The sequence below is a fragment of the Vitis vinifera genome, chromosome 10 (genome assembly GCF_030704535.1).
Source record: "Vitis vinifera cultivar Pinot Noir 40024 chromosome 10, ASM3070453v1".
NCBI lineage: Eukaryota > Viridiplantae > Streptophyta > Magnoliopsida > Vitales > Vitaceae > Vitis > Vitis vinifera.
Window position 1 is genome coordinate 23247463 of NC_081814.1, and position 12226 is coordinate 23259688.

At 32.4% G+C, this 12226-nt stretch overlaps 2 protein-coding genes across 2 annotated transcripts; both read left to right on the forward strand.

Annotated features, from left to right (window-relative positions):
* Positions 1–299: 299 nt before the first annotated feature.
* Positions 300–5510, forward strand: LOC100257982 (serine carboxypeptidase-like 34). The gene is made up of 10 exons (XM_010657621.3): positions 300–862; positions 2017–2121; positions 2732–2827; positions 2916–3008; positions 3089–3177; positions 4042–4350; positions 4566–4702; positions 4787–4879; positions 4968–5073; positions 5215–5510. The coding sequence occupies exons 1-10, from the start codon at positions 526–528 to the stop codon at positions 5362–5364; spliced, it is 1515 nt and encodes a 504-aa protein (XP_010655923.1). The 5' UTR covers positions 300–525; the 3' UTR covers positions 5365–5510.
* A 3900-nt stretch (positions 5511–9410) lies between these two features.
* Positions 9411–11925, forward strand: LOC100263117 (cytochrome P450 714C2). Its single transcript, XM_002273252.4, has 5 exons — positions 9411–9751; positions 9921–10147; positions 10406–10659; positions 10754–11105; positions 11191–11925. The coding sequence occupies exons 1-5, from the start codon at positions 9451–9453 to the stop codon at positions 11614–11616; spliced, it is 1560 nt and encodes a 519-aa protein (XP_002273288.1). The 5' UTR covers positions 9411–9450; the 3' UTR covers positions 11617–11925.
* Positions 11926–12226: the final 301 nt, after the last annotated feature.

The window sequence follows — 12226 nt, forward strand, 5'->3', positions numbered from 1 at the left end:
ACAATGGGAAAAAAAGGGAAAAGAAAAAAGGGAAAATATAAAATAAATAAATAAATAAATTCTTCCCTTTTATTTCTTTTAACTTTTATTATCAAAACAAATAGGTAAATTTTGAAAGAAAAAAAAATTATTTCTAAAAATAAAAATATTTCCATGTAGATTTTCATGTCAATTAATCTTAGTTCTATAAATATGGATTAGAAGTTTTCAAAGGTTTGAAAGCAAAGCAATTGAATATTTGACTAAGGAAAATGATCCCTCCTCCAAGCACTCCTTTTCATTGATTACAAGCGCACCAACCCTAATAAGAATCCCTTATGAAAACTCCAAAAATGCCCTATACAAAAACAAATTGCGCCATTCCCTGGCCAGCATATTTTTATTTGGAAAATACCACAACATACTACCAAGATTAGACATTTCCAATTCCGTTAGAATCAATGAATCCTATCTTTCCATACATAAAGGAATCAACAGCCATGTAACAGATTGTTATTACCTGTCATTCTAATCATTCCCCTATATATGTGTGTATTTATATCACAAAAACATACCCCGAGAGAGAGAGAGAGAGAGAGAGAGAGCACTTCTAAAATGGCTTCCTCTTTGTATGTTTATCTTCTTGTACTGGTGTTGGGTGGGGCTCTGCAGGCATCTGTAGATGGCCACCTCAGCCATGAAATCTTAGCCCGACAAAAGGCCGATCGAGTCAAAAAGCTTCCCGGGCAGCCTGAGGTCGGGTTCAGGCAATATGCAGGCTATGTTACAGTCAATGAAAGCCATGGAAGAGCACTGTTTTATTGGTTCTTTGAAGCCACCCAAAACCCTCATCAGAAGCCTCTCCTCCTATGGCTCAATGGAGGTATGCTCTCTCTTTTCATCTCCATTCAATTCTGGTTTTTTTTTCTCCTTTTTTAAATATTATTTTTGAATATACTCTACTATTTCATCCTTCATCATTGAGTTTGTTCATAGTTGGTTGAGGGCTGGAATTAGGTAATATTCCCTTTCTGCCTCTTCATGCATTTATTATATTTGCATATTTTTCCAATAACCTTATCCTTTGCTGATCAAATTATTGTTTTGATTTAATTCATTGCGTGTAACCCCCTACACCCCCCATATCTGTCAACCCTCATGATCGTGTGGATGCGAATATTTGACTATAATATTGAATTTGGCTATTGTTATTGTCATATTGACTTCACCCCATTCTTTGGAAATATCAACACTCACCTTTTCTTGCTATATATATATATATTACAATTATGGGGTTCCTTCTTTCTCTATCTCTACTCATTGGATTCAAATTTATGAATTTAATTAAGAGAGAAAAGTGTAGAGATTTGACAAAGAAAAAATTTAAAAATATTATAATATTGCAAATTAACTATATTTCAAAAGTCAACTCATAAATATGTGGAGATTTTAAGAGAGATTGTAGGATGGTAGATTATTGATTATATATATATATATTATAAAATATCACATCCTTTAGGAGAGGAGGGTCATTCTAACCTTAAATTTAGGATAAAATTTCGAACCAATGATGATTGACCAAGTGTTTTTTGACCCAAACCTCAATGATGAAGAATGAAACTAACCTAAGAAAATAAGTGGCCCATGCAAAAAGTTCTCAAAAGTTTTAAGGCAAATCACAAGAAGCCCAATGCTTGTTTGGGCCCCAGCCCAACTTGGGTCTCAATTTGCTTCTTACTTATTTCTTTAGGCCATTCCAATACGGAACATGTACTATCTTAACTTTATTTAAAATATATGAAGTTTCAAGTATTTTGAAAACCTTTTTTTATTTATTATGAGTTTTTATTTTTATTAATTTTAAAAGGCAAACATCCATTCTATAGAACGAGAAACTTTTCATTTTAAAATTTCACATAGCCGTTATTTTTTTGCTTGCTCAACTTGGTCGCCCTCATATTATATGCCATTAATTTTAGAAAAATTTATTAGGATTATAATTTGAAGTTTTCTAATTTTGTAATTTGGAAAATACAGGACCAGGATGTTCATCCATTGGGTTTGGAGCCACTGAGGAACTTGGCCCTTTCTTCCCTAGAAGGGACGGAAAGCTAAAGTTCAATCCTCACACTTGGAACAAAGGTAAATCTTTTTATGTTTTATTATTATCAAATATTTTTATGTTCTATCATTTATTTTTTATTATAATTTATTTTTCTCCTGAAAACTTATTTATTTAATCCTATTAATCATCCATTTTATGTCATATTCGATCTTTGAAAAAAATAAAGAAAAATATAAAAAAGAAAATTTTGGGCAATCAACTTCTAGTTCTAATCATAGCAATATAAAAACAGTTTTCTATTTTTTAAAAATAATTTTTTTTTCAAAAAGTTTCTAATGCTGTTTTAACAAAAAGAAAACATAGATCTGTTCAATCAGAAATTTTTAAACTTGTTTTTAAAAACTATTTCTTACTTTTTAAATTAAAAACAATTTTTAAAAATAAATTACAGAAAACATAATCAATCAACCCTTTTCTTTCTTTTTCTTTTTTATTTTTATTTTTTTAATGATATATTGTAATAAAATCATTAAAATATTTTTCAGAAATGAAAGGTAACCTTTGTGTTGGATTTTAAGGCTCCATAACAATAATAATAATAATAATAATAATAGAAAATAAAATAAAGAAATGAAATGCAAATGGGCGGCATGCAGGACTAATCACGATATGAAATTTTGCATTCAGCTGCAAATTTACTATTTGTTGAATCTCCGGTGGGGGTTGGATTTTCCTACACCAATACGAGTAGCGACATTGATCAACTTGGGGACACAATTACAGGTTATTTAATCTCTTATTACCATTCTTAATTCAATATTAAATAAATTTTCATTTTGTTTATTACTATTATTTTTTACTTCATGAATAGCAAAGGATTCCTACGCCTTTCTCATCCATTGGTTCAAAAGGTTCCCACAATTCAAACCCCATGATTTCTACATCGCTGGAGAAAGTTATGCAGGTATTTTCTATTTTCATTTTTAATTTCTTAAATTTAATATTTAATTTTAATATTTGTTAATTTGATTATTTCCTTCTCAGGGCACTATGTTCCTCAACTCGCCGAAGTTATTTACGATCATAACAAGCATGTTTCCAAAAAGCTTCATATAAACTTAAAGGGATTCATGGTAAGTTCTCCTCATAATTCTAAAACTAAATTTGATTATGCATTCTAACCATACTACACTTCACGATAATCAAATTTTATTTTATTGCTGAAGATGAATGAAAGTAAGTGGGTGTTTAGTAAATCAACTTAATTACTTAAAGTGATTTAATCACTTAATTTAAGTTATTAAGTAAATTAAATATGTTAAGTAAAATAACTTAATGATATAACTTAAAGTAAAAAAATAATTTTAAATAATTAACTTATTTTTAAGTTTATATTTTTATTTTACCTTTTTAAGCCCATTTACTCTAATTATTTATACTATCTCCTTTACAATTTTACTACCAAATATCCTTAATGTCTTGTCTTATTATAATTTATGAGGATAAATATATCAGTTTGATCATCAAATAACTTTAATGCTTAAAATAAGAATTAAATAATAAATTTTAAATTAACATATGAGTTATAATATAACTTAAAATCAACTTAAGTTAATAAGTAATAAGTATTAAGTTTTATCAAATACCTTTTACATATTCCTTAAAATTAAAGAGGATAAATATGTTTAATTTGATGATTTAAAATAATTTCTTAATGTTTAAAGTAAAAAAAAATAATTTAATAAGTTTTAGGTCCATAAAATAAGTTAACTTAAAGTTATTTTAAATAATTAAATAAACAATATTAAGTTTTAACCAAATAGAACAAAAGAGATATAAAATTCGGAATAAGCTAAAAACATGTTAATTAAAATAATTTTAAATTCTAAATAATATATTAAGTGAATTTATTTAATTATTAAGTTGATTTGATAAATTGGAGAGTGTATGACGTGGAAACATGTTATGCATTTACATGGAAATCAAAACAAATATAGATCGGGAATGCGTTATTGGACGACGACACGGATCAGAGGGGTATGGTGAGTTACGCATGGGATCATGCGGTGATATCGGATCGTGTGTTCTTTGACATCAAGAAAGCTTGCAACTTCAGCGCGGAACCAGTCACCGAAGAATGCAATATTGCTCTCGGCAAATACTTCGAAGTTTACGAGATCATAGACATGTACAGCTTATACGCTCCTACTTGTGAGGATGACGCCACCTCCTCCACCACCTCCTTCGTCGCTAGGCAGCTGCCTCTCATCCGTGGCAATGTCGCTCCCAAAACATTTTCCAAATTTGTGAGTATCCATTCCCCCAACTTCCTCTCTCTCAAATTCCACACGGGCTTACAAAGTATAATTGGGCTGGGCTGTAATTTGGGCTGAAATCGGCAACTTGGCCTGCCTAGTTTTGTTTAACCTGGCCCAGCCCAAAAGTTATTGCATCCGAAATTTACGTGTTTTTATAAGAAGAAACTTTCTTCTAACTCCTCCAAAATGACTGATGGTTATAGCCAGCGTGGCATAAGAGACCAACGGGGTACGACCCATGTGCATCCGACTACACCACGGTCTACTTAAACAGGCCAGAAGTTCAAGCAGCGCTTCATGCCAATGTCACCAACATTCCCTATCCATGGACTCATTGCAGGTACTTCTCTATTTTACACAACTTTTGTCTTCTTTTTTTTCTTTTTTGTAATATTAACATTTTTTTTATAATATGAAAATACAGTAACAACATTTCATTTTGGAACGATGCCCCGGCTTCAATCCTTCCCATCATCAAAAAGCTTGTAGATGGAGGCCTTCGCATATGGGTTTTCAGGTTACTTATTATAACAATTTTTTATTCATTAATTTATGAAATTAATTAATTTTATTTATTTATTTTATTTTATTTAATTTTTGTGTAGTGGTGACACCGACGGTAGAATTCCGGTATCCTCAACTAGATTAACCTTGAGAAAGCTTGGATTGAAAACTATCCAAGAGTGGACTCCATGGTACACCAGCCACGAGGTAACCAAGGAGTATTTTGGAAATTATTCTCGAAAATAATATATTAATTTTTAATTTTTTTTACTGGTATTTATATTTGAAAAGGAAAAAAAATTAAAATAAATAAAATTTATGATGTTCTGGTTTTTTTTATTTTGGTAGGTTGGTGGGTGGACAATTGAATATGATGGGCTGACGTTTGTGACAGTTAGAGGTGCTGGGCATGAAGTTCCAACTTTTGCACCCAAGCAAGCTTTTCAACTAATTAGGCACTTCTTGGACAATGAGAAATTGCCATCTACACCTATTTAATTTTCTTTTCTTTTTCTTTTTTTCTAATTTTCTTTTCATTTTCCTTCTAATTAAAAAAGATAGTAATATGGAATGTAGATATGAAAATAATGTCAGAAATTTGGAAGTTTCCGAATAAGATATTCCTACTTCTGATCTGCCCACTACTCTCTTCCTTATACTCCTTTTTTCTATCTACTCTACTTGCTTTTTGAGTTTTTGACACCTGCCATTCCTATTACTCACATATTATCCTTAAAAGAACTTCTCGATATATAAACCCAAATACTGTAATAACCTATATCGGGTGGATATACAAGTATACTTATATAAGTATGAATTTTTCTTGTATATTTTAATATGTAAGTCAAAATTGTTTTTATTTTAATTAAAATAAATAAAATGATTTTTCTAAACTTAATTTCTAATAACTCATAGTTTGATAGGTGGTGGAATGTGACACTTTCCGATTCAAGATAATGAACTAAATTTTATTTTACTTCATATGATTTTAATTATCAATTTTTAAGCTAAGATGTTAAATTTGCTTTAACTTGATCAAGTTTAACCTTAAATATGTTTTTTGAAACTTGAAAATGAAAGGGAGGGGTGAATAGATTTAAACATCACTTAATTGGAACTCATCATGGTATGAAACCATGCAACAAAGTTAGTGAAAATGCTAGATTATAGTGCAATGAGGCATTGACCAATTATAAGGATAAAAAAAATAAAAAAATGAATTGCTCCAAGAAATTAGTATGAGTCCAACTTCAAGAAAGCCTCCATCTATACATGAATTAAGAACATGGATTCTTAAAGAAGAAGTGAATGACATAAATATCATGATGGGAGAACACAAAAAAGCTTAGAAGCAATATAGATGTTCAATAATGTCAGATAGTTGGACAGATGGAAAGAGTAGGTGTCTTATAAATTTTTTGGTGAATAGTCCTGCTAGCACATAGTTTATGAAATCAATTGATGCATTTGATACAATAACAAATGGAGAATTGATGTTCAAACATCTAGATGAGGTGGTTGAAGAAATTGGAGAGGAGACTGTTGTGCAAGTTATCACTAATAATGCCTTTAATTATGTGAATCCTGGAACTAGTCTTATGGAAAAGAGAATAAGATTGTGGACTCCTTGTGTTGCTCATTGTATTGATTTGATATTGGAAAGCTAAATGTCCATACTAATACACTTTTACAAGTTAAGCAAGTAGTAAGTTTCATATATGGACATACTTGGATTCTTAGCTTGATGGAACATTTACAAAAAATCATTTACTTATTCATCCAACAATTACACAATTTGTTACTGCATTTCTTACTCTCCAAAGTCTTTACAAGAAAAAACAAGCTCTTATAGCAATGTTCTCCCTTGAAAAATGGTGTTCAAGTACATGGGCAAAAAATGTAGAAGATTTAAAAGATCGAAGTACAATGTTGTTTAATCCAAATTTTTGGCCTCATGTTTCTTTTTGTATAAAGACTACTATTCCATTAATTAGTGTCTTGAGAGAGGTTGATTCAGAGGAAAGGCTAGCCATGGGTTATATTTATGAGTTGATGGACTCATCAAAGAAGAAAATTGTTTTTAATTGTGAAGGCATTAAGAGAAAATATGGCCCAAATTTGGAGAAAAATACATGTAAGATGGACTCCGCAACTTCATCGACCTTTACATGCAACAAGTTATTATCTTAATCCTCAATTGCGATATGAAGATAAATTCTATAGTGTAAATGAGGTGAGGAAGGGATTATGTGAATGCATGGATAGGATGTTGGATTATCAAGAACATTTAAAAGTTGACATTCAGTTGGACTCATATGACCAAGCAATGGGTGAATTTGGAAGTCATGTTGCAATTGATTCTTGAAAATTAAGAAGTCCTACAAGTTAATCGATGCGTTTTGGGGGTTCAACACCAGAGTTGCCAAAATTTTCTATTCAAGTCCTTAGCCTTACTTATAGTGCTTCGGATGTGAGAGAAATTAGAGCACTTTTGAATCAATAATACTTTTATTTTTTAAAATTTTTATACATATGTTTCTATTACAATGTTAGATAACTTTAATTTCACCTTAACCCATAAATTTGTTTCTCTTATTATTTGTAGATCCATACAAAAAAGCGAAATAGACTTGAACATAAGAGGTTAAATGCTTTAGTATATGTAAGGTATAACACTAGATTAAGAGAGTGAAGTCTACAAAAGAAACAAAATGTTGATCCAATTTTGGTCGATGAGATTGATTCAGATGATGAATGGATTGTTAAGAAAGAAGCTTTCCTCCTCCCACTTGATCTTTGTTAGCTTGAAGATAATGAGCTATTCAATGTTGATGCCATTAGATTTGTGTCATCCAAAGACCAAGAGACTCAAGCGTTAACATGATTTCTTTGCATTCCAAGAAAAGAAAACATGATGAATTTGCAAGTACAAAAAATTTTAAGTTATAAATGTGACTAAATGCATGCATTAATGAACTTATAATATTTACACCTAATTAATACTTTATGCTAGGTAAAAGTGGAGGCAAAAACAAAGAGAAGGAGATGAATTTGACACCAATTCATGAAGATGAAGAGTTAGATGAAATGGGTGGATTTGATAGTGGAAACTTTCCTACTATTGTTACATTGGATGAGGATGATGATGACATTGGAGAGGAGGATTTAAGTTGAAATATTTTAGTCGTATGTGTTCAAGTTGAGACTAGGGTTTAGGATTCAAAGGCTCTAATACTATATGGAGAAAGAAAAAGATAGAAAAAAATGCATACAATTCTCATTGATGATGATGAATATTTATATACAAATGCATTTGAGTTCTACTATAATTCAAACTTTATTTCCTACTCTAATTCAAACTCTATATCCTATTCTAATTCAAATTAATATATATTAAATAGATAAATACTGATAATATTTAAATTAAGGATAACATTAATTCTCTAATAATGGGATAGTTAAGTTTTACTTTTTTTCTTTTTATTATTACTTTCTAATCTTTTGGGAGGTCCAAAGCGGGCTTATTTAGGAGTAGTATCATAGGAGTGATTTAAACTTGTGTAGCATTTCCAAGTAAAACATTTTTATGGAGAATTAGTATTCCTATATAAGTACAAAAGTAGTTTCAAAGTGTTTTAATTTGATAATGAAACTCATAACAAAAAAAAGTTATTTTTGAAAGGAACTTCTCTAGTGTCAATTCAAAAATCACTTTTAGTCCTTTCTCAAAATTTTAAACTTTTTCAAACGACTCATTTTTTAATATATATATATATATATATATATATATATATAAAGAAAATGTTTTTAACTTTAGGATAATCAGTTAGGCATGCATGAAAAAAATAATGATGTTGAAACAAATTATTTACAAAGAAAAAAATTAAGTAGTGAGTAAACTTGTTCCAATAAGTGGGACTGGAGTGATGGGTTGTGATTAAATAGGAATTGACTAGTGATGAAAAATAAGGCTTTCGGTTACCTTTTGAAATGCCCAAAAATTCTGATTGGTTATTTCACTAACCAATTTTTTTGCCTCAAGTCATGAATGAAACTATAAATACGAGAATCATTCTTTTCTCACAACACAAGAGCCTTGACCTTCGGTTTCATGGAGAAAAACAAAAAAAAAACTTTGAGAAAAGACTTTTTGTTTCTTCGTCAAGAAAAATTGTATTCTTTCTTTGTTTTCAAGGAGAGAATAAAACGTATTTTCTTCTCTTTCTGGTTTTAGGGAAAGAGAGTTCTTATGAAGAGAATTTTTTTTTTTTTGTTAAATTAATAGTGGCAATTTCTGGGTAGTTTTAAAACTACCAGAAACTTCTCCCCCATTTTCTCATTTATTGGATCAGGTTGGGCTCCAACAACTTGGATATTTTGGTAGTGCATAATGGAGTTTTGTCCTCTATGAGGGACTGGGAAGGATGATTCATTATTGTCATGCAAGTGAAACATGAAGAGCATTGGCATTTAAAATACCTTGAATGAATTATTGGTCTAGTAAATATATCCAAAGAAAAACTCTATAAGTAAGCCAAGACGCACCAACTGTAGGACAATACCAGATACCTTGCTCATAAACCAATGGAAGGAGTGTTGCCTGAACTAATATTCTATTCTCTGGTAGCTTTATGTATTGTTATATGGATTATTTTGTTTATATGGCTTGGCAATGTTCTGTATCTAGAGCCCAGCAACATCCAGCTCAAGCTTCGAAGGCAAGGGATCAAAGGTCCCCCGCCTGCTTTTGTAATGGGTAATATTCCTGAGATGAAGCGAATCATGTCAATGGCTGCAGATGCTCCACGCAGTGAAGCTCATCTACCACTGGGATTTTCCACTTCCACTACCTTCCCTTATTTCGCTCAGTGGACTAAGCTATATGGTATTAGTATGATTGATTTATATTTGAGATGAGCAGCACATAATTATTAGTTACTTAAAAGCATAATTAGGTTATATAAGATGCAGCTAACAATAGCTGAACCTAGACAATAGATTGTCATTTTCTGTTTCTTTATATAATACTAATGTTTTATCAATCCTCACAACAGGAGGAACATTCACGTTTGCGCTTGGAAATGAACAACTTTTGTATGTGGCCGACACCAAACTAGTGAAGGAAATAAATCTCAGCAAAACATTAGACTTGGGGAAACCTTCTTATCTGCAGAAGGACCGAGGGCCTTTACTAGGGAAGGGCCTTATTACCTCAAATGGTGCAGTTTGGTTCCACCAGAGGAAGACCATAGCTCCTCAGCTCTTCATGGATAAGGTCAAGGTAAACTTCTCGCTTATAGAATGTGGTCTCTACAGTCCTGAAATTCTCAAAATAATTCAATAAACTGAATGCCTGTCTGTTTACAATTCTGCTTCTTAAATTGACGTCATTAGGCACCTTTTTGAACCAAAAAGGGTGGCAAAATTGAGCTATGTTCATTCAGGCTCCACTGGGATCTTCCAAACTATGAGGGTAATGGAATTTCTTTTTGAATTAATGCTCCATCGACATAAGTTGAAGACATACCTCTGACTGTAGGGCAATTTGAACATAATGGTGGAATCTGCAAGCAACCTGGTGAGCTCATGGCTTGGTTTAATCGAACTTGGGAGTGGGAGTGGGTGTGCAGACATAAGAGTGGATGATTACATTAGAAGCTTCACCTCTACTGTAATTTCAAAGATGATGTTTGGAAGCCACCATTCCAAAGCAGTTGAATTGTTTCCGAAGTGTAGGGCCCTTATGAAGAACTTGCAAACTCCGACAATACTCAAAGGGATTCCTTTCTTCAGGTGTGTGCACCCCCGCCCTTTCTATTCTTGAAATTTGACAAAAGGTGTAAATTTATCATAAGATTCATTTTCGCCTTTTTACCCAATGCAACAGATATTTACCAACCAAGGAAAATCGGGATGTATGGAGACTAGAGAGAGAGATTCACGCTTCACTTATTGACATAGTAAAGGAAAATCCCGAAGCTGCATCTGATAAAATGGCTCAGATTATCATGGAGAGTGCTAAGACTGGTGAACTTGGGCCATCCACACTCGACCAGTACATAGTTGACAATTGCAAGGATGTGTACCTTGCTGGATTTGAAGTGACTGCTGTGGCCACATTATGGGGTTTAGTTCTGTTGGCTTCAAATCCTGAATGGCAAGCTCGCCTCCGTGCTGAAATTTTTGAAGTTTGTGGAGGCCATGTACCAGATACCAATATGCTTGGCAAGATGAAACTAGTATGCACCAAATTAAAATAAAGTAAATTTGTAGGAAATGCAGTGCATATATTTTGACCAGGGCATTTTCATTGTATGGATGCAGCTGAAGATGGTGATTCAAGAGGTGCTAAGGCTTTACCCAGGAGTTGCATTTGTGTCAAGGCAGACCTTGAAAGATGTGAAGCTTGGTGATATTTTGGTTCCAAAAGGTGTCAACATTTGGATCTGGATACCAGCGCTTCACCAAGACCCTGAGTTGTGGGGATCTGATGCTGAAAAGTTCAACCCTGAGAGGTTTGCTAATGGGATTTCGGGGGCCTGCAAGTCTCCCAATGCCTACATTCCATTTGGTGTAGGGACCCGAATGTGTCCTGGCCAGAACTTAGCCATTACAGAAATGAAGATCTTGTTTACTATCATTCTATCACACTTCTCCCTCTCCATCTCTCCTAATTATCTCCATTCCCCTCGCTTGAATTTGCTGCTAGAGCCCGAATATGGGGTGAATCTCATCATCAGGAAGATATGAGAGAATCAACCCCAAAGAAGATGAAATGAACCTACCAGCCTAAGATGCACAAGGGTTCAGGTAATCTTCAGTGCTAAACTCAAGTATCTTGATACCAAGCTGTATGTGCGGTGTGAAATGCATGGCGATATGTATTTGGCTTCCTATAATGGCTAACATTATGATATCGATGCCTAGCTATGTATTTTGTGAAATAGATTGTCTTGTGTATTTGGTCTCCTGTAATGTCTACCATTCTGCTAGCGATCCATGCTATATATATGGCAATATGTATTTTGTGAAATAGATTGTATCGTGTATTTGGTCTCCCGTAATGTCTACCATTGTCCTACCAATCCATGTACATATATATATATATATATATATATATATATGTATATACATATTGTGAAATACCTTTTGCATTATGGATAACTTTTACAGCACAAAGACCAGGACTGAAGAATTCATTCGTTGGCCGGTTTTAACATATTTGGAGAGTGTTACTTCTTAAGTTATCCAATCAAGAAAATCACAAATTTGATAGTATGGTCCAATAGTTGATATTTAATCTTTCATAGTTCACCTCACTCAAGTTCGTTTATGTGGTGGCCATTGAGAGACTGAAGGA